At 36.7% G+C, this 27941-nt stretch overlaps 1 protein-coding gene across 2 annotated transcripts; it reads right to left on the bottom strand.

Moving 5' to 3' along the window:
- Positions 1–430: 430 nt before the first annotated feature.
- LOC130086085 (polypeptide N-acetylgalactosaminyltransferase 5) lies at positions 431–27891 on the bottom strand. 2 transcript variants are annotated; one of them, XM_056252228.1, is made up of 10 exons: positions 26705–27891; positions 26444–26610; positions 25779–25898; positions 25435–25570; positions 24117–24236; positions 11722–11839; positions 11066–11395; positions 10834–10914; positions 10601–10744; positions 431–636 (listed from the first exon to the last, which is right to left on the bottom strand). In XM_056252228.1, the coding sequence occupies exons 1-10, from the start codon at positions 27781–27783 to the stop codon at positions 499–501; spliced, it is 2433 nt and encodes an 810-aa protein (XP_056108203.1). In that variant the 5' UTR covers positions 27784–27891; the 3' UTR covers positions 431–498. The 2 variants fall into 2 exon arrangements, with proteins under 2 accessions (XP_056108203.1, XP_056108204.1); XM_056252229.1 differs by lacking the exon at positions 11066–11395 and having other exon boundaries at positions 432–636; positions 26705–27889.
- Positions 27892–27941: the final 50 nt, after the last annotated feature.

A 27941-nucleotide genomic window follows, 5' to 3' on the forward strand; every position in this document is an offset into this window, starting at 1 on the left:
CAATCCAATCTACATTTTTGTTCTTGTCCAAAAAGCAGTTTCACTTGGAAATACACAATACGATTTTAAAGTCAGTAATTTCATACCCACTTCAACAAGATGTGAAAAATGAAATCCTTGATAGTGTACAGAGACAATTTGAACTTGTAAAAAATCCTCAGATGGGTTTTTAAAAATGTTTTTTATTGTACAAAACCCCTGTGTGTAATTTGATATCAATATCCAAAAGTAATTCTCACAAAAATCCTAAAATATGAATAATCTGAATTGGCCAAGAGACACCTGAATCAATCCCCAAACAATTATGAGTAAAAATGTAAAATAACAAAATAAAAAAAATTAAAAGAATCAAACAACAAATGCACATCTACACATTTGGACCTTACACAAAACCTTTTCCTCAAACCACACATATTTAAAAAAAAATAAAAATAAAAAAAAAAAATAAAGAAGGAGAAAATTGTGATGGAGACCATGTGAGTGATATTCTGGAGCATCTCACTGAGCGTAGTAATGTGTGAACTGCCATTTTTGAAAAGTATTGATGGGATCACAGTTCTTAAGGTAGATGCCAGCTTTAACTCCAGCTTCCAGACAGATGGGTTGGGAATGACTCTCTATCATCACATGCTCCGTCTAGACAGATATAGAAGGTAGACTTTGGTCAAAACATTATTACACACTTGAACTAATCACACTTAAATCTTGAGCTAGGTACCCAAGAGTACATACAACTAGGGATGCACCGATCTGATACTCAGTATCTGAGTTTTGCCAGATCGGGTAACAGTCAGACAAGACTGATCCAGTCAAGCTCAAACAAAAGGACAAAAAAGCACCACAAAAGGTTTAGTGAATTATATTCCAGGTGTTCTGAAGCCATTAAATTGCTTTATTTGAGGAACAGATAAATTGAAGTTCACAGAAACGGTTTCATTCGCAGCAGCTGTCAAATGTCATTCTCCATTCAGCATCTTCAAACAGTGTCACATACATTTACTACAGTCAGCACAGTAAATCTCTCTCCAAGATGTTCCAATGTTCCCATTATTATGCATAATCTGAACATAAAGGTCAGGGCTTTTGTTTAAAATGAGTTTATTGGTGATTCTGAATGGTGTGGTGCTCACTATCAGATGAAAGGACTGAATAAAACTCGTCATTCACACAGTAATTGGAATATAAAACTCAATGAAAAAGTTTCAGTAAACAGTTGGACAGACAGATACTCTCAGTGTTGCACACACACGCACACAATATAACATATACCTGGGACTCCATGTGCTTTAAGCATATCATCATATTCATTTAGTGCCGCTCTGTATTGGAACCTTTCATATGATAGTTTTGCTCAATAAAAGATAATTAATATATACTGTATATGCTATTTATTTGTTCTATCATTTAAAAAAAAAAAAATTAAATCTGTTTTAAATTTTAATTTTACAAAATGATTGTTGAATTTAAGAATTTATTAATGCTGCGTCTCAATTTGCCTACTTATACTACACCCTAAAATTCTGTACTGATTTTGAGAAGAAAAAGTACATACTTTTGAGTTTGTATCAGATTAGTAGGCAAGCTTTGGGACATACTAATTCATCATAATTGCGTCTTTAACGGACCACTCTGTCGCTCAGTTATGTAGATCCTGTCACCGTTTAAACTACCCTGTCAATCATCGTGTCACAGTTAAAATCCTTCACATTCAATTTAATGTCCTACTGTATTGGACAGAAATGTATTAGCATTTTTTGAAATGTATTAGCATTAGTTGATCTTTAATGTGGATAACTCTCCTTATGTGTTTTTGCATAATGATACATTTAAAAGTTAATGACCAAACATATCTTTATAAAAGTTCACAATTAAGTTTTATGTAACTTATTTCCTGTACTAATATAGAGCACTGCTTTTGTACTTTTGGCTGAACTGTTTACTTGTTTATTTCCTATTGTAAAAACTTCCTATACTTTTATAATGGCCATTGTTGTTCATTTAAATATTATTTGTTCAACAAATAATATTTTATTTTATAAAGAGGAAATGGTCCGTTAGTGATTGTGATTTCGACTTCAGTGAAAGTTACATTATTATGCCATTAGATGGCGGCATAGACAGTCTTAATGATTGAGTCGATACAGTTAGATAGAGTTTGATCACTACTGGGGCACAGGCCCCCCAAGAATTTTCCAAAAGTGCTAAATTTACAAGGGGGGTCTGAAGTCATGTTTTTAACAAACATCAATGTAAGTATGTGCTGCAGATAATTTAATTAGTTTGCTTTTACAGTGTAAGGGCTTTAAATCGCCTGTAAAAATTATTTTAGGTATCAGAAGTGGTTACGGTTTGATTGATGACAGTTAAAATTACCTTTGGAACTCTGTTTTACCGTGGTAATTTTTAACCCCTTAACTGTCACCCCCTTTTGGAGAATAGATGTGAAAATGCACTTTCCAAACTTAAATGGTTGTTATTCAAGAATGCTTTGGAATATATACCTAAGTTTGGTCTTGTTTTAAAGAAGACACAGACTATTGAACATTTTAAAAAAATGAAAATATGAAAACATTTTGGAAGTTTAAATTGCCTGTAAATCAAATGTACTGTACAAAATATTTTATTTTATTTTATATAATATATATATTTTACAAAATAATTTTTACTATAAAATTACAAAAAAATTAAAGCCATATGTCTATATCATAAAATTTGAAGTTGATTTCACAAAAATTGAAGTTCCTATAAGATTGTTTAGGCGCTGCACCAAAATTATCCACCGGGTGTCACCCACATTCCATTGACATTTTTTTGATGGGTTCTCCTGTAACAAATTACTCAATTTCTATCCAAATTTCACTTCTATCACAAAACAGACACCAAACATGGAAACTTGAGACTCAGACCTTTCCAGCAATATGTTTTGTCAAGATTAAAAAAAAAAGGTTTTGATTATAAAGTAGTTAAAAATACATTTTGTAATAGTAGGTATGTAATGGATCAGCTGGACTGAGTGGCAAAATAGCTGCTGCATGACTGGATTTAATAGGGGAAACTGCGAAAACGTGAGTAAAACAAACCATTATCAGTTTAAACTAAAGGTTGGACTCGATACAGTGTTCCTTAACAACTTAACAAAGATCCAGTGATCCATGGATATTGACATGCAGCCAGGAATCATGTTTCCTGATATTTGTATGTGCCTGATTTCGACGCCAGGGAAATACATAAAGCAAATTTGACTGTGAATGCTTTATATAAATAAAATATAGGTAGGTCTAAATCCCGGTGATCACTTATATCAATGCTATAAATATCGTCCCTATTGCCCAGGCCTAAAACTTGTATAGTTTTTGTCAGTGTTTATTTAAAAACATCCAATTATGCAGAATATACAATGGTAAATATTTAATTGAGGAATTGTCAATACAATATATAACAATACAAAATATAGAGTATGATTTTACCCCAAAATTCAACATTTTTACAGTCTGTAAAAATATACCTCAGATTTCTTGTCAAATCTATCTGTACAGTCAATCTCAAAGCTCTTTCCCGTTTTAGTTGTGTTTTGTGTGTTTTGTGCAGCATTTTTTCACGCTGAAAACAAATGCTCAGTCTTTTTGCCAATCAGTGTGATTAGGTGACGTCACGCTCATAACCGCTATATGAAACCTGACTGCCTGATATGGATGAGAAGGTTCAAGTTAAGTAAAAAAAACCTCTCTTTTATTTTAAGGGTAATGTTTTCATTAGATATGCTTAACATGTCGATGCAGCGTCAGAGCATGCTCCTGTCATTCATTATCGCTCCTAATGGCTTTTAATTAATCAAATAATAAGAGTATAAAGGTTTTGTAATCATTATCAAATTACTTATTGATGATACTTGCTCAGGTGGTTACTGGGTTCCTCTGTCAGCTTGCATCGTTATATCTATAGACTATTGTTCACGAGAACACATAGCATGCATTTCTAGGGTTGTCAAAAGTACCGGTACTTCGGTACCAAGTCGGTACTGAAATTTTTTTAATGTGAAAATACCACGTACTGCGTACCGGGTATATTCGGTACCCACTAATAGGCAGCGGCTTTCAGCCGCTTCCGTGTTTATCTAAGCGCGGGGCTCCAGACTAACTTTTTTACTAGGAGTACTGTAGCCGATGTATACCACGATATATACTAGTATCTGTGAATATAAAACCGCAAAAAGACTATTTAAATGTCCCATATTGTCAAAAATGAAATTTCCTGGCTTTTTTCATGACAACAGGTCTAGGGGCTATGTAACAACCATATATGTTTCAAAACAGTCAATCCACAGACAAATGCACACAGCCTGCATAAAGTAGCTGTGCCTTTTCACGAGCCGTTGTGACTTCCGTAAAAACGTGATGTCAGAACTACTCAGTCACCACGCCGAGCACTGCCCACCGTCTCTCCCTCCTTTTGCCCAACCCCCCGACAACATCGATGCTGAGCAACAACAACACGGAAACATGTTGAGAAAATGCTGTTCAGTCGATGGATGTAGAGACCTGCACTCCCGAGTGCAGATTTGATGGCCGTGTGCGGGTTGTGGGAGAATAAAACGATTTGCGGGACTGCCGCAAAATAGAAATATCTAAAAATAAAACATCTAAAAACAAATAAATTGTTATTCATATGTTGCACAAAAGCAACAAGAATAACTAAAACTAAATAAAAATGATTTACAGGCCAGAACAAGTTTCTATTTATAACATGTTTGCAGCATTGAGCAATGTAGCCAATCACAGACAAATGTGTTGATTTCTTCAACGCAATGGCCAATGAGATGCATTTATGATAAAATCCACTCACCGCTCAAAACAAAATTTTTGTTCAGTGCTGAATTCTGCATGCTGGCAAATCCTCTGATTATAACAAACGAAGTGATGAAATTATGAAAGATTTATTGTGCAGTCAGCTTCATTGATAATAATGGAGCTTTGTGAGATCGCGATGAACTGATGTCAGCTTTTTAGGAATTATTAAGGGAGCACACTGCCAAACCATGCACGCAGTAGCCTATGCTTGCTTTTATGTTAAATTAACAGTGGTTTGTGAATGTTTATGTTTTAATAACAAATAATTTATCACCATTATTACAGGTGTTTTATTTACCTTACTTGCGAGCATCACCAAGCCACAGCAAGCTACAGCATACATGACCCTAGTTACTTGTGGTTGGCCTGGCCGTGCGTCACTCAGAAAACAACAGGCCAATCAGAGGAGAGGCTCATGAATATTAATTAGACAGGCCAAAATCGACCTGTTCTTGGCAGAGCTGCTGAGAAAGGAGCTGTACAAATATATTGAGATGGTTTTTGGTACTAATTCCACAAATATATATTCTTAAGGACATCAAAACCTAAAATAAATTTAGAAAGGTGTACAATATGGGACCTTTAAATATTAATCATGTTCCGCTTGTCTGAAGCATGCATGACACTCGCAGTGTTTTCAGTATTTGCTGCCTCATGATATGAGGACATGAATGCATGAACTTCATCTCCAGAGCCGCTCTGAGAGTCACTTAATGAGCATTTTGTTGTTTTATTTGAGGAAAAACTAACGTCATATTATACACACACAGAAACTCAAAGGTATTCACGGCAACCCGTCAAAATTTGGTTTAACTTGAAATTGACAGAAATAACTATATTAGACTACTGTTGTACAGTAGATTTAGCTACGTCTCAATGTAATAATACTACTACTACTATTTTTTTCAAATAGTTAAATAAAATAGAAAAATAGTTCCAACAGATTTTGCTGTGGGGGTTAATTCATGTATGTTACATGTGCAGAAGCAGCATGTCTTACATGCTCACAGCAATGTCTGTGAATGTATTGGCAGCAAGTCTCGGTACTTGCTCTGCAGCAGCAGCGTAGCAGATCTATTCTGCCAAGACCAAAGACCATATCCATTACAATTTAAATATTATTGTTCAATAAATAATATTTTATTTTATGTAAATAATATGCCATATTTGGTATTAAGAAAGGGTTTGTAATGCCTGGCTCACACTACAGGAGTTTTAAAATCCTAACCAATTTTGAAATCTGGTTGCAGCTCACAAGGAGAATCTTTGCAGATTTTCTTCCCTCAAATCTTAAACATGCTCACACTACAAGATTTGAAAATCGCAGCGCATCACACACTACACAATGTTATTAAGATTATCGTGCCAGAGGAAGTGCCTCACGTGATCTCACGCAGCAGATCGGAAGCAGAAAAGCGGATGTAAACAAAATATCTGTCCCTCATATCAAGTCATATTTGTGAAAAGGTTGCCGTGACCAAGGAAAGAGATTTTTTTTTTTTAAATCATCCTTTTAACATTTAAGGTTAAGGTATTTCTAATGAATGGCGTCAGCTCTGGTCAATACAATGAAAAAATGCCATTGATCTCTATGAAGTGAAGCATCAGCTTCGCGTTGCCCATGCACCGCATTGCTGCTCAGCTGAGCCTTGTAAAGTGGAGCTCAAAGTTAAAATTAAATATTAAAATAATTAACAGCTCGTTACATTACATCTATATTTGAACGAATCCGCATTTTTTTAACATTTCCGTTGAATGAACAGTTTAATGACTCACTCAAAGACAGTCCTTTGCCGCCACCTAGTGGCGTAACAATGTAACTGGACTGAGCGACAGCCTGTCTAAAACACGCAGAGACGAGCAATGCCGAGTGGTAAAATATCAGCAGAAAGCCTTTAGTAAAGTGAGATTCGAGGATCGAAACTAACTGTTATATAACAATGGCCTAAAAAGCTTATTGTCAGGTTTATGTTCTGTTATTATATTATGTGGACCCATATGTTGACATTGTATCTTCTGTTTACTCCACTTCGTTTCAATGCGCTTTTTAGTTTCGGTTTCATTACTGAACATGTAGGCTACTCGTCTTCGTGCCTGCTGACCACAGCGTAACACTTATTTATTAAGCAAAATTACAAACATGGAAATTCCTTCACCACGACAGCCCAATTGTTTCTTATTGGCTATTGAGACAGTAGCCTACTGACGTACCGGTAATCACAATCTTGCTCATCCCGATAAATATCAAACATGTTTGATAGGATCGGGGCGAGCCCGATTTGTGTGAGAGCAGATCGGGAGGTGCAAGATTCGATCTGTGAAAGCCTCACATTACCAGATAATCTGCGCCGAACATCGGAACCGATTCTCGTGAGGGGAAAATCGGGCATAAATCGGCCTAAAACTCCTGTAGTGTGAGCCAGGCATTAGTGATTGTGATTTCAACTTCAGTGAAAGTTACAGTATTACTCCATTAGATGGACGTGACCTTATTCTGAATAAGACAATATTCTGATTAAGGTGTTTACATGAGTTGCATGTAGAATATTCCTTTTAATGTTCCCGTTTTACATGTTATAGAATATAGATTGATTAATGGCACACGTCATTACGTCACCATGCCACGCAGTTCGACGTTCCCTCTGTATCAACATACTGTTCATCTTCTTTATGGTACCATATACAGTTCTGGGTGTTTCTTTTTAAAATTTTACTTTTTACAATTTTCAGTTAATTATTTGTTATGCTATACGTGCAAATGCTATAAGTGTGGCTTTAATCGGCTTAATATCGGAATATTGCTGTCCGTGTAAACATACTGTGTGTGAGTAGCATAGTATTGAAGTAAAATAATGACAAATGTTTTCGAAACAAAAAAGCTTGTTGAATTGCACTACTTGAAAAAATATGCATTGCATTAACCCTGCTTGCATTTTAATGCATTGTGTTTTTAGGGCTTGCATTTTTACGGGCTGAAATTCAACATGGTTGTATATTTAAGCTGTGAATATTTCAATTCAAAACATTTCACACACGTTTTCATTATTAAAAATTCAATAATCCATATTCACCTTTCAGATTTCACTTCCAAAATTTTCATTCTGTTTAAAAAATACAACCTATAATCTTCGACAGGCAATTTTCGGGCCATTTTATTTTGCTTTACAAATTCGCTTCCACAAATTCAGTGGTTCAAATTCGACAGATATATTCAACATTTGACATCCAGAAACGGCAGGAATATCAGTAGATTGTCGATTGATAATCTCCATAGCTGTTAGTCGACATCACCAGCAGGGGGTGCAAGTGCGTGTTGACGAAGAAGACTAGAGCAACGGGTGAGAGAGTCATTCATTCACGAAAACGGATTTACAGAAATGGAGCAAGTGGTAAGTATTTGTGATGATTATCAGGACCAGTTTATATATGGAAAAGCTGATAAAGACACAAAAGCTGTTTTTACATTTAAGTCTTCACAGTTAGTTTTGCACATGTACAGTAAGCAGCTTTCTCTACCGTGAACAAGATTATACTGTAATCGACTAACTACCCCGATGTACAGATAAAACGTTAAATCTGAGGTAGTAGACATATATTCCTCTCGGTTTATTCCTTAGTGATGTCGACTAACTACCCCGATGTACAGATAAAACGTTAAATCTGAGGTAGTAGACATATATTCCTCTCGGTTGTTTAGTTTTCTTAACTTTATAATGCAGCGCTGTGCTGCAAAACTGGGGATTCCCTCAATAAGTCATTCTCCAGGATTCCCTTGCGGTCAGGCCTCTTAATGCTTAATGGACTAATACAGTGATGTAAAAGACCAAACTCGCACCTTATTGGGGATGTAGGCTATACTATACAGTAACAGGCAAAGCAGACTCAGAATATGAATGTAATGCGCAAAGTTTCACGCTAAGCGATTCAAAGTAAAATACTGGCATAAAGTTGGCATGACACTGGATATTCGATATTCGCACATTTAGAAACCGTCTCTAAAGTTACATACGGCATTGGTACACACGTTTCTAACTTCGGTAACACTTTACAATAAGGTTTATTAGTTAACATTAGTTAGCATGAACTAATAATATACTGCACGTATACAGCATTTATTAATCTTTGTTAATGTTAATTTCAACATTTACTAATACTTTATTAAAATCTTGTTAACATTAGTTAATGCACTGTGAACTAACATGAACAAACAATGAACAGCTGTATTTTTTCTTAACTAACGTTAAGAAAGATTAATAAATACAGTAACAAATGTATTGCTCATGGTTTGTTCATGTTAGTTAATACATTAACTAATGAACCTTATTGCTCATGGTTTGTTCATGTTAGTTAATACATTAACTAATAAACCTTATTGTAAAGTGTTAGCCTAGCATTTGAAGAGAATGACTTACAGTCATAAAACCAACTGTAAAGTGTTCATGTAGGTGCCAACCGAGAGGAATATATGTCTACTACCTCAGATTTTACATCGGGGAATAACAGTATAATCTCGTTCACGGTAGAGAAAGCTGCTTACATGTGCAAAACTAACTGTGAAGACTTAAATGTAAACAAAGCTTTTGTGTCTTTATCAGCTTTCCCATATATAAACTGGTCCTGATAATCATCACAAATACTTACCACTTGCTCCATTTCTGTAAATCCGTTTTTGTAAATGAATGACTCTCTCACCCGTTGCTCTAGTCTTCTTCGTCAACACGCACTTGCACCCCCTGCTGGTGATGTCGACTTACAGCTATGGAGATTATCATTCGGCAATCTACTGATATTCCTGCCGTTCCCGGATGTCAAATGTTTAATTTTCTGTAGAATTTGAACCACTGAATTTGTGAAAGCGAAATAAATCGGAAAATTGCCTGTCGAATATTATAGGTTGTATTTTTAAACAGAATTTATATTTTGGAAGTGAAATCTGAAAGGTGAATATGGATTATTGAATTTTTAATAATGAAAACGTGTGTGAAATGTTTTGAATTGAAATATTCACAGCTTAAACAACTATGTTGAATTTCAGCCCATAAAAATGCAAGCCCTAAAAATACAATGCATTAAAATGCAAGAAGGGTTACTGCAATGCATATTTTTTCAAATAGTGCAATTCAACAAGCTTTTTTGTTTCAAAAACATTTGTCATTATTTTACTTCGATACAAAGACTTTTATATTGAAAGAAACTGAAACAAGGGTGTAGGACGTTATTTTACGTCTCAAATCAAGGGAAATTATGTCTGTGTGTGAAAGCTCACTACAGAGCTACTAGAGGTCAAACTTAAATCAAAGAAAGTGCTGGAGCGACGTTCTCACTGCTGAGCCTCAACTAAAGAGAACCGTGTCGATATCACCACAGTGATACTTCTCATGCTGAGAGATAAGCAGCTGTATTTTTATGAGGAAATATCACATATTGTGTTTAAAAAAAAAAAAAAGACACAATGAGAAGGGTTCCTAATCTGTTTTATTTGAGCGCATGAGATGATGCATATTACACATAGGATTAGGAATATTTTGTTGCTGTTCATGGTCAGCGACTATTTTTTTCCAGTGGAAGGAAAGCATTTAGTGATTTTACTTCATGAAAGTAGCATTAATACATATTTTTGGCTTTAATATTTATATTGTGTGGTTTTATAAAAGCAATAAGGTACTCGAAGCTAGTGATGTATGGTGAATAAGTCACGACTGAAGGGTATCAATGATGCTATACCTAGAGATTGTATTTTGGCCAGGACTTACCAAAACTTTACCAGACTTGTGCATCCAGCGGAGATGTGGCTTAGTGTTGTCACATGGTTCCATGATAATCTGTGTTTCCTGAGGAGCCAAGCAGGAAGTGTTCTGTCGAAGCATCCTTAACCAGGTGTAGCTAAATTGTTGACTCTGTGAGGCATGAGAAAGCAGAACAGTGCTGTTATGATGAAAGATTATACAGCAGAATAGAATACCTAATACATCTGCATTGGATTTACCTTATCTGTGAGCTCACATTTATCAAAAGAGAATATGCCATTTTGAAATACCAAACATTTTCTGGCTCCAACATTAAAAATCTGAAAAAAGAGATGTAAATTTCTAAACAGAAAACAACGAACAAACAATACAAGAAGAATGTCTCTAAGATTAGTTACAGAAGAATTAGGCAAATCAAATATATATCTTCTATAATAAATGTCCCCTAAAGTTTAGATATTTTCTACCTACCACTCCTTCAGCTTTGACCAGAGGGGCGTCCAGGTCTGGGTACACATTCTCCAAGTACCATTTAAAGCTTTTACACTTGAGTTTTTCTCTCAGCTGAATCTGTTCTGTCAGATTTCCTATATCAGTCACACTTTTGTCCAGGAGGTGGTGGTAGCCATGACCATAAAATATCTCTTTATATTCATCCATCCACACCTCTACAACCCTGGCCAAGTTTCTCTCGACTGTCTTCACACGGTCTTTAGGGAACTTGTAAGGATTATCGCCACGGAAGATGTGGCCGACACGTGAGCAGGGGATGATTTCAATCTCGCCGCCACACATCCAGATCTACAGCACAAGTAACACATTACCTGCTACCATTGGGCAATCTATACAATTATTTAAGTATAGCTCAATAAAAGTTTAAAAGGACTCATATAAAAAGAAAATTCCCCCAGTTTTAGACCAAACATAGTCATATTTCTGTTTTTCATTAAAAGTCCATGCTGATATGTCTACAAGACTGTGCTCGATAATTTTAAAAAAGGAGGGAGAGAGAGAGAAAGTGGCCAAAAATGCAATACAATGAACTATTTTATAAAAAAGAAAAAGAAAAAAAGATCCCTTTAAATCTTTGGTCTCTGGACTCAGCTAATGCACCTTTGCTAATTTACCTTGAAAGAGATTTCCATGTTTTCACCACCCCAGACATCCAGGCCTGGGTCGTATGCCCCCAGCTCATAGAAATAGCTCTTATCTATAGAGAAAAGACCCCCTGCCATAACAGGACACCTGTGCAAGAATAAAAACACATTTAGAACCCCAATTAGAACTGAAAGTACACATAAACGTCTAGGTTACTATTGTAAACACCGTTCCCTGAAGGAAGGAACAGAGAAATTACGTCAGAATTGAACTGACGAATTGGGAACTCGCCTTAGAGCCCAATCACCTTCGAGTGTAAATTAAACGAGCCAATGCACATTGGAGTGCAAGATTTGCATCGTGAACTCTGCCCCGCAGAGCGGATATATAAAAAAGTGCATGTGCAATGCACATTCAAGTTTGTACAATCCTGGAGTACACTGGCTCTACACAAAGATTATTAAATCACAGCGAGGCGCTGTGTGCTAACACCCATGAGGAAGCAACACTCCTGGTAGAGTGCGCTCTCACCCCAAGGGGGCACGGCTCGTCTTGGACCTGGTACGCCAAGAAGATGACATCCACTATCCAGTGGGCCAACCTCTGCTTAGAGACAGCCTTTCCCTTCTGCTGCCCTCCATAACAGACACAGAGCTGGTCTGAGGTCCTGAAGCTCTGCGTTCAGTCAATGTACAGGCATAAAGCGTGGACGGGACAGAGAAAAGCAAGGGCTGGGTCTGCCTCCTCCAGGGGCATCGCTTGCAGGTTTACCCCCTGGTCCCTAAAAGGAGTGGTGGGAACCTTGGGCACGTATCCGGACAGGGGGTCTCAGGATAATGTTAGAGTTGGCCTGTCCGAGGATTTAACCTTCCTGTGCCTCTCAGGTACCTGATGATCAGGTCGTGCCTTCCCACAGATTTACCATTTACTGCATCATGATGTGCGGCAATAGCAGCAACATACACTTTCAGGATGGAGGGAGACAGCCTTAGCTCCAACCCTTCCTGCAGGAAGGAAAGCACAGCCCTGATCAGGCGTCTCCGGGGGGTTTTACCTCAAGGCAAGTCTTACCTCAGAGGAATGTGGCAGGGAGTGGATGTCGCGAGGAGCATTAGTTCTGGGAACCAGGTCCAGTTGGGCCAGTAGGGCGCAACTAGCAAGACCTGCTCCTCGTCCTCCCTGACTTTGCACAGTGTCTATGCGAGTAGGCTCACTGGGGGAGGGAGTAAAACAACCGACAATGGGACGTGTCCAGAGAGGCAAACAGGTCTACCTGTGCGGCTCAGAAGCGTCTCAAGATCAGCTGGAACACCTGGGGATGGAGTCTCCACTCTCTCGGAAAGCTTGGGCTGTCGTGAGAGCTCGTCAGCTGTACGATTGAGCATGCCCGGAATATGAGTGGCACGAAGCTACCTCAAATGCGTCTGACTCCAGAGGAGGAGATGGCGGGTGAGTTGCAACATGCAACGGGAGGGTAGATCAGTGGCTTTCAAACTTTTTTAAGAGCGACCCCTTATTTTTCTTTTTAAATTGATGCGACCTATATAGGCTATAGGCTTCAACCATTTACATGCAATCAAATCAAGCCAAGCATAAAGCCAGGAACACACCAAGCCTAAGGAGTAGAATACAGCAAGTATAACTGTTTTGGGCTTTGACTAAACATGTTTTTGTAAGTGAAGCCCTGCAAGACCCATATGTAAATAATATATGGATACGACATTTATGTCACGTTCTCGCTTGTAACTTCATGACACATGCTCCAAATGTCAATGGTGATTGTAAACCATTATTTACAGCAGATTCTCACGATAAAAATAAGTCCAAAATCAACATAATCCATTGCGTCGATCACAAGATATTTCTCACGGAGTTACGACACAAAACACAGGCGCACATGTAGCTAAGTAAAATCTAATGTAGCGGCCGCGGTGCTGTCCGTACGGACCAGTACGTGCTTGCCTTGCAGCAGCGATTTGAAGCTTGCACGTCAATGTGCATTGGCTCGTTTAGTTTACACTCGAAGGTGATTGGTAGAGCCCGACCGATTTATCGGTCTGCCGATTTAATCAGCCGATATGAGCCTGTCGCAGATATATCTATATAAGAATTTTCTTTTACAGAACATATAACGAAGATAAAATGCTTGTAAAATGCTTGTACATTATAGTCCTTCACGTCTATTACAATCTCAAAACTCTGGCCAGTTGATAATACCTAAAATATCAAAATCGACTGCTGGCGGTAGATCATTTTCCTATTTAGCAGCTAAACTCAGGAACAGTCTTCCTAACATTGTCCGGGAAGCAGACACACTCTGTCAGTTTAAATCTAGACTAAAAACACATCTCTTTAACCTGACATACAAATAGAAAATTATACATTATTATTATTCAAATCAGTTAAATGTTTATTAGGCTGCATAAATTAGGAACCGGGAACACTTCCTATAACACCCGATGTACTCGTTACATCATAAGAAGAATGGCATCTACGCTAATGTTAGTCTTTTTGCTTATTCCGAGGTTTACTGTAATCAACCGGATCTGGGCCGTATCCAGATCATATGGTGGACCTGCACCTAGACACGACCGCAATGCATGATGTAGTCAGCCAGATCCGGGCCGTATCCAGACCAGATGGAGGACCTGCACCTAGACACGACCACAACGCATCCCTGAAGTGTCAGCAGAGGTTGTCAACTAGACTCTCCACTGTGAAGGCCTCATCGACACGACAGCCATCGGCACTAGGGGTGGAACGGTACATGTATTCGTATCGAACCGAAACGGTACGGGCGTCACGGTTCGGTGCACGAATTTACACGGAGAATACACGGTATAAAAATAAATAAAACTCGCGTGCAAATTAATTAATGTAATGCGGAACTACTGTTAGATACGCGGGTTCTTTAGGGACACATAATCTGTTCCATCGGCTTAGCTCTGAACGCGCGTTCACTTCAAACGTTGGCTTTATACGCGCGTCCTATTCGCTTTGGACTAGCGTCGAACAACACGCGAATTTGACGCTCTATTCGCGTTTGGTGTGACCGTGACCACATAATGAACAGGCAGCGATGTCAAGATTGCAATGCTGGAGTGTGTGTGTGTGTGTGTGTGTGTGTGTGTGTGTGTGTGTGTGTGTGAGAGAGAGAGAGAGAGAGGAGAGAGAGAGAGAGAGAGAGAGAGAGAGAGAGAGAGAGAGGAGAGAGAGAGAGAGAGAGAGAGAGAGAGAGAGAGAGAGAGAGAGAGAGAGAGAGAGAGAGAGAGAGAGAGGCGATCGAACAGTGGAAACATAAAAAACATACTCCGTCATTTTGTTCAGATCATTAAACCTGCAAAGTGTTTACTTATATTTGTGTACACTCGCAATAAAACACAACATTGTGCTTTTGTCACACTGTAAACTCCATTTCAAAACAGTCTGTGTGTTCCATCTTTTGGACATTCGTCATATTGCATTGGTTTCCATTTCTTGTCCTCGGAGCACTAATCTTACACATTCAACATTGATTAAAAAAAGAAAATCGAATGTGTTTTTAATGGTAGTATTATTTTATACAGAAATCAATCATTTATAATTCAGAAGAGAATAATGTTACATTGTCAATTAATAATGTTAATTAAAATTAAGGAAAACAAATATATTGATCTGAAATATAGCAAAATAATTTAAAATTAATTCAGGTACAATTACCAAACATATCGCAAGGTCTTTTTGTCTTTTTATTAATTTAATTAATAAACTAATTATATAAAACTATTGTCAGTGCACTACAAATAAACTGATTCTGTCTTTGTTAAAAAAAACTTATTTAAAAAATACAATGCCTTCTGCATTTTTGTTTTGCTTTTCCCTCCATTGTACCGAAATCGTACCGAACCGTGATGTCTGAACCGAGGTATGAACCGAACCGTGACTTCTTCCACCCCTAATCGGCACTGATCCTCATCAAACCGTCTCCATACCGGCGTGACTCCAATCTTCAAACAGATGGAACTGGATAATATTCTGATTGTTTCAAACTAATCTGACTTCTGACCTATAATGCTGCCTGAAACATAATCATACACTGTGCATTCATTGGCCAGAGGAGAACGGGTACCCCGACTGAGCCTGGGCTCTCCCAAGGTTTTTTTTCTCCATTCTGCCACCTGATGGAGTTTTGGTTCTATGCCACTGTCACCTTTTTCCACCTTTGTTGCCATTGGCTTGGCTTGCTTAGTTGGAGACATTACATTTAACATTTAATTTAATATTCAACAATAATATTGATTTGCCTGCATTGACACTATAATACAAGAACTGAACTGAGCTGGACGATGACATCACGGTTTACTCCAGAGCGGCTATATATAAATAAACTAAATTAACCCCCTGGGGTCGGCGGTCGCGCCGGCGATACCAGCTCGCTTTTTTCTTATCAGTGCCAAATAAACTCAAAATACTCTGTTGATTTTGATTTTACATATAAGTGTTAAACATCATTCAAAACTGTTAAATGTCTTCTTTTATTTGTGTACACTCACAATAAAAACAAAATGTTGTGTTTTTCGTAAAATAAAGAAAATAAACATGATGCGCGTTCTGCCGTCTCTCTCAATGTGAAGTTCATTCTGAAACGGGACAGAAAATTAACTGTAACTCAGCGAATGTTTGTCATACAGACTTGAGACATGTCTTTACAAAGCTTGAAGTCTCTTTTTTCAAATGATGTAAATTATATCAAAAACAAATATTCTCTAAGTAATCCATATGAAAGCAACGACATGTACAGTTTCTTCAGTCCGTGTTCATTTCTCTAATGTGACCACACCCACGAGCGCACAAGCGATTGACATGCAAATAATCCACATGAAGAATCAGAGAATCAGAGACTTCAGTAAAGTACTCCTCTGCTTTTCATCGAATTTGGAAGACACGTTGTGTTTGTGCTGTGCTGTTTACCTTGGATTTACCTCAGAAGAATTAGAAGAACGCAATTTGAAGATGAGAAAGATTTTTAAGGTAAGACATGTCCACTCATAATAGTAAGCATGTTATTATTATATAAACTTTACATTGTAGCAACTAGTCAAACTGGTGCCAGACTAAAATGTATGTCATGAAATGAGATTGGAGTAAAAACATGAAGCCTTCTGCAAAATTTATGTATGTACACGAGGATGTTTTTATATTCGATAATAAAACACAGCATGATATAAAAGTAGGCTAGTATGAGTGTTTAATATGGTGAATATTATAATGTTTAGACCCGTGTTTACTGTTAAATACTGTGTTTGTGGATATCTGCTCAAACGTAGATATGTATAATGTGGTAACAATAATGTTTCATAGTTTGGAGCGGCTTGATCGCTTCAGTAAATGTTCTCTGCACATGCTGTTTGAGTCACTCCCGCTGTGCGTTTGAAAAGCAAAACGCACCAAACATTAGGCTTCATGTTTTTACTCCAATCTCTTTTCATAACGTCATAACGAATGGAAAAATTTTAAGTAACATGATAATCCATATATTTTTCTCTAGTGTAGTGTTACTGAAGTGTTCATTTTTAACTATTTATAGGCCGCCTGCAATAGACTATTGTTATTATTTTACGCAGCCCTACACGTATATGGCTACAAGGCACAACAAACCTGGTGTTTCTATATATATATATATATGTGTGTGTGTATTTTATCAATTTTAAATCGCAATTTTAACTAGAAAAAACTAAAATGTATTTCTAAGATCGTGCAGCCTATCGTTTATCTTGATATCAGCATGTTCACAGTTGTTTAGTTTTTTTTACAGGGACCAGATGCCACTGATAAGTCCTGCTGACTTGTTCATGTACAGACTCATGTGAATGTTTATGGTAAAATGAAAAATCAAACACATTAGAATGACAGGTATGTACTATGTTTCAGGAATGGCACAAAGTTATGTGACTGTTCAAGTCTCTGTCTTTAGATCAGTGTGTTCAATAATGTGCTTTTTTGTCCTTTGTTGTGTATCTTTGGATTATGTTGTGTTGTAAATAAATCCAAACAATCAAAAAGCCATTCTTTTTTAAATCTCTACTCATTTGTGCAAGGTTCCTCATAATGATAGGGCCTGATAGCACCTGATAGGGCCATTATGGGAGGGTCTTTGTCTTTCTCAGGTGTGAAACATAAATATTTATGATGATTCAGGCGCTCCTCGCATAGAGCTTTCTTACACAAAACATGTCTTACAAATTTTAAATCAATATATTGTTTTATCTGAATGAGTACGCAGGATGATTTTCACATAGTTTTGAAGCAAATATCCTAGGCTGCTTGATACAATTTTCAAAAGTCTTGTGAAGAAATAATCAGTATGGGTTTCATGACCTTATTTCAGTGACAATATTTTTTTTTTCACAAACCACGCATGAACGTCATTATCTCAAAACTACAAACTTTTACATACATGCTGCTGAGTGCTGACATATTATTGTAGCAGAGTTTGTGCTAAATACAGTGTAATCAGACTTTAGCCATGAAAATGTCACAAGTAATAGAAATAAGCACAAACGTCAGAGCATATCAGAACACCTCCAGGACCCAGAAAACACCTCAGACACCAGAGGGTTAATAACTTTTTTTAAACAAAAAAGAAACATCACTGAACTTATTAAAGGCACACCGTGGACTTTGTGACCTAAAGAGTTGGTAAAGAGTTGACGCATATGAGTTATTTTAAATGATTACTCAGGCCAATATAGTCTTTGGCCAGGTCATGTGACCTGGAGAATGCAACCTGAATCAGAGCCAGGTCATCGTGACCACAGTCTCTGATATACTCATGGAGCTAAGGCGACGTCACACACATCAACAACAACATATATGAAGCACGAAGACACTTGCGTGCATTTCAGACGTGATACTCGACGATGGAAAAAGCTAAGAAAACGCGGTCGGAAGACACTTAGGAAAAGGAAAAGAGAATCTGACCGCGTGAGGAACCGGACAAGAGTCCAACTCGGTCGGGCTTTCACTAGTTGGCGCGAGCTAAAAAGCAGCACTGGAGGCAACAGCGATGCTAACCTGGTGGACTAGTAAATAAATCTCTTATTTCTAAACTTGTTTGCGTTCTATGTTGTATGTTGTTGCGCTTGCTTGTAGTATGTCATTTTTTTACGATGCTGTTCATTCATCCATTGTTGATAATTATACCAGTCCAATAATTTTCACATATGTCTAGCTAGCTATTTACGACAGTGCAAGTAATCCACACTTAGGAAAAGGAAAAGAGAATCTGACCGCGTGAGGAACCGGACAAGAGTCCAACTCGGTCGGGCTTTCACTAGTTGGCGCGAGCTAAAAAGCAGCACTGGAGGCAACAGCGATGCTGACCTGGTGGACTAGTAAATAAATCTCTTATTTCTAAACTTGTTTGCGTTCTATGTTGTATGTTGTTGCGCTTGCTTGTAGTATGTCATTTTTTTACGATGCTGTTCATTCATCCATTGTTGATAATTATACCAGTCCAATAATTTCCACATATGTCTAGCTAGCTATTTACGACAGTGCAAGTAATCCACAGCGACCATAGGGGTCGCTGTTTGACAAAAACACAATTTCTACATAGTGTGCCTTTAAGCTGGACTGTGACGCTATTTTCGTTTGGAAACAAACGTTTTTGCATTGTTCCCGGTTATCTCTGTAAAGCTGCTTTGAAACAATCTGTATTGTAAAAAGCGCTATATAAATAAATGTCACTTGACTTGACTTATGTATATGTATTCTATATACAGTACCAGTCAAAGGTTAACTGTACTATAATATACACATAAAGAATATCTGCCTATATATCAATATTAAACTTAAAAAAAAAAATCCATATCGGTCGGGCTCTAGTGATTGGGCTCTCAGACGAGATTGAGTAATTCGTCAGTTCAGTTCTGACTTAAAGGAGAACTCCGGCGCAAAATGAACCTTTGGTCCTATTACGCATTGTTACCTAGTCAACCGTTCCCTGAGATTTGTTTTCATGATTATCGAATGTAAATAGTTTTATCTCTAAAAACAGTTTAGCCTATAAAGCTAGTATAACGGTAGTATATTGGGCATAGATCAATGACAAATAAAAATCGCTTGTTAATACCACTAACAAGGCTCAAAATAGCCGCACACTAACACGGTAGCATAATGAGGGTCCCTACCTTCAAACCGAAGCATTGAGTCAACTTCGCGTATACAGACGGGAGCCATCTTTGAAAAAGAGTCTCTACCAGTTGATCTACGAACGCCGATCCAAGTGCGCTGGTGAGATGTGAACGAGCTATAAGTTGTGATAAGGTGAGTGCGAACAGCAGGCTTGGATCGGCGTTCGTAGATCGACTGGTAGAGACTCTTTTTCAAAGATGGCTCCTGTCTGTATACGCGAAGTTGACTGTATGTAAAAAATATCTTCTTATTAAACTGTCTGGATACTGACAAAGTTCTCAATGCTTCGGTTTGAAGGTAGGGACCCTCATTATGCTACCGTGTTAGTGTGGGGCTATTTTGAGCCTTGTTAGTGGTATTAACCTCTTAACCTTCTCCAGAGCGTCGGCGCACTGAAGCGTTTTTTTATTTATTTAGTTCAAATATACTATCAGATTTAATGTTATACCTTGACAAACTATACATCATTAAAAAGATATAAGACTCAAGATTCAGTATTTGACCACTATTGTATTCTGAGAAACTTATAGTGACAGTTATGTCTTAATTTGTGTCAGGAGTTATGAAATTAAAAAAATGAGTCGATACCTTTAATATGAATTATGAGCGTCAGCTGGTCCATTCATAAAAAACACTCCGTGCTGTCGTCATGACAGCGATTCACAAAACAACGTCCCTGAGGGCTTTTAGCTCAACAATGTGCAGATGTGGAGAAATATTGATATATTCTCATAGATTCACATCATATTTCTATAGACAGGAATAATATTTATTGAATTTATACCCAAATGCGTCGATGTAATCATAATGATCGCTTCTTACTGAGATGTGCTGTGTTTTCCATTCATACCAATAGCATGGGGGCGCTATTATGTCCAATAAAAGTCCATATATGGATCATGAAGAAGACCCATAGTCATGTGACATTCCAGGACGTCACTGAGTGATACAGAAAGTACAGAGATCGCTGTAACATGCAGATAAAGATGTTTTGAAGACAATAAACATGATTGCAATGATATTTGAGTTACCTGTGTTCTTCAAGCCATGCCAGGTATTTCATAATAATAGATTATATTTATAATGTAATGCTAATCGATATAGATTTCATCATCGTTCAGAACACTAAATAATACATTTTCTGTCTGATTTTTTTTTATCTGAAGCCAAGTTAGATCACAGAAGATTATTTAAAACACTAGACTTGCGTTATATAGTGAGTTTGGAGCGCAAACATAGTTTTAATCTCATAAATGGTCGTGTATTGATGGTGTGCTAAGCTAACATGCTAGCGGGCCCAGGCGCACCTGCCACGAGCAGTTATTGTTTTATGATTTTTTTTCTAAATAGGAATGCTTACTGAAATGTTTCAGTGCATTTGATACCAGTTTCAAATATTTAGTGAGAACTTTGATAAAATAAATTAGGGTTTGAAACCCTATGAATAGCTTGTGAATAGCCAGTCGTTAGTAGCTATAATGCAGACAAAAGAAATGCATATTTAGAGCCATAATAACCAGTCTGGAGAGGTGTAAATGTGTGCAGAGGAGACTGAGACTGAATGGGGCACCACAAAACAATAGAGACAATAGACTGAATAGATGACTCAGAAGATGACTAAACATCAGTTTGCTAATAGAGTCTAATCAAAATAAAGTAATTTGACATGATCTTGAAAAACATTTAACTAAATACAGAGCTTTATACTTATCATTTTCAGATTTTAAATATAAAATGGTCAGACATGTGGCTTTAGCTGCTGTGCATTTCTAGATTGCTCCAGGGCCAACTTCAATTTTATTTTCATGAAGATGTTTCATAAAAATAAATTTCTAATAACTTTACAAAACTTTGAAGCTATTTAAAATTGTTTTTTTCATTATGACAATAATTAATTCTACATTTACAATAAACAACCAGGTGTCAGCTTTCAAATGAGATCATACTTGTGCTTTTAGTGCAAAGGGTTCATGAACTGTATCTGTTTCAGTTTGTGTATGTCATTTCTGGGGATTTTTCAAAAGTGGGCTTGAAGCTTAACAGGTTAACAAGCGATTTTTATTTGTCATTGATCTATGCCCAATATACTACCGTTATACTAGCTTTATAGGCTAAACTGTTTTTAGAGATAAAACTATTTACATTCGATAATCATGAAAACAAATCTCAGATAACGGTTGACTAGGTAACAATGTGTAATTAGACCAAAGGTTCATTTTGCGCCGGAGTTCTCCTTTAACATCCAACGTGACTGACTGATAGGGAACTACTACGTCTAATATTCTTCATAGTTAATTTGTAAGAGCGTAGTATCTGCATGGACATTGAAAAAACAATTATACAATATGGTGTTTCATTTATGAAAGAATCAATGACTTTGATTTTTTTTTTTATGTTTACAACTTTCTTTTTTCATGAACTGAGATGAGCGGGGTCATCTAATTGTTGAACAAAACGAATGAATTGGGACATAAAACTGAATCTCTCCTGTGAATGGGAATCTGCTGACCAATTAAATATTAAGGATATGCTTTATGTAAATCACTTGTTCACAGTAAAGAGAGAAAGGGCTCAGAAATATTATCTACATGTAAAAATGACTGATAACAATTAAAAATATACCTGGAAGAGGCAATTATCAAAGCACCAACGACTCATGTAAACGATACGCCGATACATGGCCATGTACTTATGAGTGCCTTTAGGGAAGTATTATTCTATGTATTATGTTAAAAGAGACAAAAAATATTGTATCTTCATTTAATTGGACATGAACTTTAGTCCATGTCTGGCAACATTTAGTTTTTACAAACTGATTATATTAAACTCTCAAACGATATTAAAATAAAATGTATATATATATATATATATATCTATATATATATATAAATATTATATTGTATCTATGAGACATAAAAGGCTTTCTTATCCTTTGGCTCTCTCTGGTGGACAACATTAGTTTCACGCCTTAATTCCCATTGACATACACTTATCAGTCAAAAGTTTTTAATCGGTAAGATTTTTAATGTTTTTAAAAGAAGTCACTTCTAAAAAAATAAAATAAAAATAAAAACATTAAGAAAGGGTGGCAGTGGCTCAGTGGTTCATGTGGGTTGTCTACAAACCGGAAGGTTGGTGGTTCAATCCCCGGTTCCACCTGACCAAGTGTCGAGGTGTCCATGAGCAAGACACCTAACCCCAGCTGCTCCCGACGAGCTGGATGGCGCCTTGCATGGCTGCCGTCGCCCGTCGGTGTATGAATGAGTGAGTGAATGGGTGAATGTGAGGCAAATTGTAAAGCGCTTTGGTGGCCATTGGGTCTGTGAAAGCGCTATATAAATGCAGGCCATTTTAATATTGTAAAATATTATTTCAATTTAAAACTGCTGTTTTCGATGTGAATATATAATAAAGGGTAATTTATTCCTGTGATCAAAGCTGATTCATCAGCATAATTTCTCCAGTCTTCAGTGTCACATGATCCTTCAGAAATAATTCTAATGTGATGATTTGATGCTCAAGAAACATTTCTCATTATTATCAATGTTGAAAACAGTTATTTACAATTTTATTTCAGGATTCTTTGATGAAAAGAAAGTTCAAAAGAACAGCATTTATCTGAAATAGAAAGCTTTTGTAACATTAAACACTACTGTAACTTTTGATCAATTTAATTAATACAAATTCTTACTGACCCCAAACCTTTGAACAGTAAAGACATTTATACTGTTACAAAAGATTCTATTTCAAACAAATGCTGTTCTTTTGAATTTTCTATTCATCAAAGAATCCTGAAAAAATTTGTACACAACTGTTTTCCACATTGATAACAATAATGAATGTTTTTTGAGCATCAAAGCCGCATAGTAGAATGATTTCTGAAAGATCATGTGACACTGAAGACTGGAGTAATGATGCTGAAAATTCAGCTTTGATCACAGGAATAAATTACATTTTAAAATATATTAAAATAGAAAACAGATATTTTAAATTGTCATAATATTTAACAATATTACATTTTTGTTGTTGTATTTTTAATCAAATAAAAGCAGCCTTGGTGAGCAGAAGAGACTTCTTTTAAAAGCATTAAAATCGTACCGATCCAAAACTTTTGACTGGTAGTGTATGGCTGATAGATTAGAAACTGCTGTTAGCCCCATCACGCATTGTAAATTCATCAGAAATGTGTTGTTTAGATGGCCTATTTGTCGTAGTTCAGATTTGACCAACGCTATTACACTGATGTTACCTGATGGGGTCTGAATCCTTGACCTGGTTCTTTCTAATATATTCTTCAGGTAGAGCACTCCAGCCAAACACCAGTGGCCATCTGAAAATGCCTCTTTGGAAGTTATCAACAAGCATGTAACTGAAACAAAACAAACAAATAAATGCATTTTTGTGCATGAATTTTAACAGTTTAGTGGAGCAGTGGAGGACCTATACACTGGAAATAGCTCTTTAGTCTCATGAGGACATGGTTATTACACCATGGTATTCTTTGAAGTGCCTTGTACAAAAGGGGACCCTTACGGAACGAATATATATTCCCCACATATGAATGATCAATATATTAAATAATTTAACAGTATATTTGAGAATAAACAGAGTAATATATTACAATACATAAGGAATTTCCACTGTTCATATATTTACTAATATATCATAATGTATGTAATTTTATATTCAGTAATACACTTCATAATATATAGATGTATATGTGATCAGATATGGTACTGCATGCGTGATATATTGCAGATATATTTACTCATGCAAAATAAACACATATATAGAGAAATATATAATGTAATATATATATATATATATTTTTTTTTATTATTTACATTATAAATGTTTCATACTTTCAAGCTAGTTAACAAGAGCACAAGCACACATGCATGTACTAAAGTATTAAGCCAAAAGACTATCATTGTGATGAGGAACGCACAGCCATTACTTTAAAAATATAGTAATTATCGTCTTAATGATGATCGGCCAATCATCAACTGAACCACAGGCTCTACTCTTCAGCACAATGGAAACCCCAAAAACTCACACATACCAAAACATCTTTTAAATTCCGAAATAATAGAACACTAACAGATCTCCCCCTATATTAATATTGAGCAAAAACATTAAATAATACTTAATTTTAACATTTGCTCTCCTTTCAGAAGCCAGTCAGAAGCAAAGCATGCTGGGAACTAGAAATCTTGTTGTAACTCATTCCGTGAATGTGTGTGTATATATATGTGTGTGAACATGCATTCACATTTATATGGGAACATGTATGTGTAATATATGTACACAATAAAGGATACAACTTTGTGAATATTACATGTACTGCTATTTTTGTCTTCATTTATACATATTATTCATAAATATATAGCCATACATGGTCAATGCATATATTGCAGTGTATTGAAAAATATAAGCACTATTTCCCATATATGGAAATGTATTATGTAATATATTGCATTATATTTTGCAGTATATTCCCATTTATTTTTGTTCCGTAAGGGGAGCTCAACAGTTATTTAATTGCAAGACTGAATATACTTCATTACCTCATGTCCTTATCGCTGATGACCTCAATAACAGGACAGACCACTTTTTTGCGGTCCAGGTAAACTCTTTCTAACAGTGGCTCCAACCACCCCACGTTACACTCAATATGAGAGTCCAGGAATGTCAACACTTCACCTGCAGATGAAACAACATATGTTGAAACAATCATTACAGCCAAACACTAAAACAACAATCATTGTTTATAGCAGAGATACCAGCTGTCTATGCTATGTATCCCAATTTCCAAACCAATTCAATTAAGCACAAATCCAAGGACACGCATATTGCTACTGTATGGATTGAAGCTTTCTCAGTAAAATGAATTAGTGCGAGTGTACAGTACCTGTAGCAGCACTGGCCCCTGCAATCCTGGCTCTGATGAGGCCTTGTCTCTCTTTCAGACGAATGATTTGTACTTTAGGGAACTGAGCCATATAAACATCCAGCTGCTCCTTCAGGTAGTCTAGAACACAAACAAAATCCCTCATAGAGAAACAAAACCACAGAAAGGTGAGGACTAACATATCTTCAGTTGCTTCTTTAATTAGAGGTACTTTTCTGACTTCTATGACAATTTTAAAGCAAAAATGCTTAATTTTAAAGAACAGAGTATAACATAAGTCTATAAGTCAGAGGCTTTTACTAACTTTTTCTTTAATGATTAAATCCATGCTTATATTTTTATTCCTGGACTTTCGATGTTTTGCCATAGATTAAGCATTGTTAAGTTAAACTTGTCAAGATTTTAGGTAGTCAAATGAGTTCCTTATTGAAGAAGTAAACAGTTATTCTATGGATTACTGTGAAACATAAGCCTGTTTTGTATCATGTTTACCCTTGTATTGAGTGCTGCTGACTTGTGAGTTTGGATCACCCAAAATGGACCTTAACACTATGTGTGAGGTCTAAAGCTTTTAACTATTAGACATAAACCCTGTCACTGATCTCACATAATTCAAATCATTTCTTTAAAATGCAAGTAAATCAGCACAGAATTGTCTCTCAGACCTTTGGTGCTGCAGTCGTCCACCAGAATGATCTCCTTCAGCAGGTGTGGAGGAGACCTGTTGAGCACACTGTGCACTGAGCGCACCAGAGTTGACCACACCTCATCCACAAAGCAAAAGATCACGCTGGTGTTGGGCAAGTCATCATGAACAAGATTTTCTGAACATCTAAACAATACAGGGTATGGAGGTGTTACACAGTGCTACATCTGCTTGCCATTACCTCCTCGAATACAACAAAAATATTATGGTTCAAACTCACGTTTGGGGTCTGGTGTCTGGAATGGCTCTATCTATTGGTATCTGTTCACTCAGGAATACATTAAAATATCCTTCACTCCAGCGTCTTCGACTCTCCAGTTCTTTATCTCTGGGAACACGTGCAGGCTGTCCAAACTGTCCCACGGCCTGTGGATCTCTGGGCAAGTCTGTCACATCTAGAGCCATAACCTTATGAAGCTCTCCTGACCTCCTCACTCGCACACTAGGAGAGTGTGCTGTTTCTACTGGTTTTTTAGTAATATCTGGTTTAGTTTTGTTGAAAGTATCGGCATGTTTCTCTCTATTGTCAATAATATTTGTCGGTTTATCAGTCTTTGTTGGTTTAAGAAAATCGTTACTCAAGTTATTTTGTAAACCTGAATCGACATGTACTTTCTTATGTGACATTAGTAGTGTGTCATTGGTATGATTAACTTTCTCCACAGTGTTTTCTTTGAGCGCAGGAGAATACATTTTCTCATGGACAGCAGGCAGTGCTTTAGTAAGTAAATGTGCTTTAACATCTAGATTTGCTTCTGTCTGTCCAACAGCAGCATTTATTTTGTTCATCTTTGCAGATATGCTGTTCATTTTGCCGTTAATTTCAGTTTTTGTCTCATTTGTTTTTGGAGGGATGCTAATAATTGTTCCTTTCACAGGTGATTTCACAGTTAGATTCACTTTGGTTTGATTAATTACATCCTTTTGTTCCACAAAAGACTTGTCAGCCATTAACATTGAATTCAAATGTTTATCGTCGTTTAGCAGAGCTTGGGGTTCTGTCCTAAACTTTGGCCACTTTCTGTAAACCTCATCAACTTTCTTTCCAAACCTTTTTTTGTTTTTTAAAAACTCCCTCTTTTCTACGTTTACTTTTTGCAGAGGATGTTTAAAGACATTCTCTACATTGCCTTTACTCCTTCTCTGTTTTAGTACAATCTCTCTCTCTTTGAGATCCTGATTCACATCATTGAAGGATATCCTCAGTGCTGCGATATCAAAGAGGAGCCAGATTACAGATGCGATAAACACAAACGCTAGGACCCTCCCACTGCCTCTGAAATACTTTCTAAACTTCATTTTTTTTAATGTTCACACTCAGTGCAGTACTGACTGACTCCACATTCTTAAACTGATGTGACTACCTGAAATATTCACAAGTCGCAACTGAATTAGAAACAGATAGATTATTTATGTTCTATGTGGGTCATTATGTAGATTATTTATGTTCTATGTGG

This window comes from Rhinichthys klamathensis, unplaced genomic scaffold, assembly GCF_029890125.1.
Source record: "Rhinichthys klamathensis goyatoka isolate OS25496 unplaced genomic scaffold, OSU_Roscu_1.1 h1tg000093l_1, whole genome shotgun sequence".
NCBI classification, from domain to species: Eukaryota; Metazoa; Chordata; class Actinopteri; order Cypriniformes; family Leuciscidae; genus Rhinichthys; species Rhinichthys klamathensis.

Bases quoted from the DNA above. Each gene is read 5' to 3' on its own strand.
- LOC130086085 (XM_056252228.1), bottom strand. From the start codon at position 27,783: ATGAAGTTTAGAAAGTATTTCAGAGGCAGTGGGAGGGTCCTAGCGTTT. The intron at 26,611-26,704 runs GTGAGTTTGAAC...TGTATTGTTTAG, and splicing joins CCAGACACCAGACCCCAAAC to ATGTTCAGAAAATCTTGTTC. The intron at 637-10,600 runs GTAAGTCCTGGC...ATATCTGTCTAG, and splicing joins ACAAGTCTGGTAAAGTTTTG to ACGGAGCATGTGATGATAGA.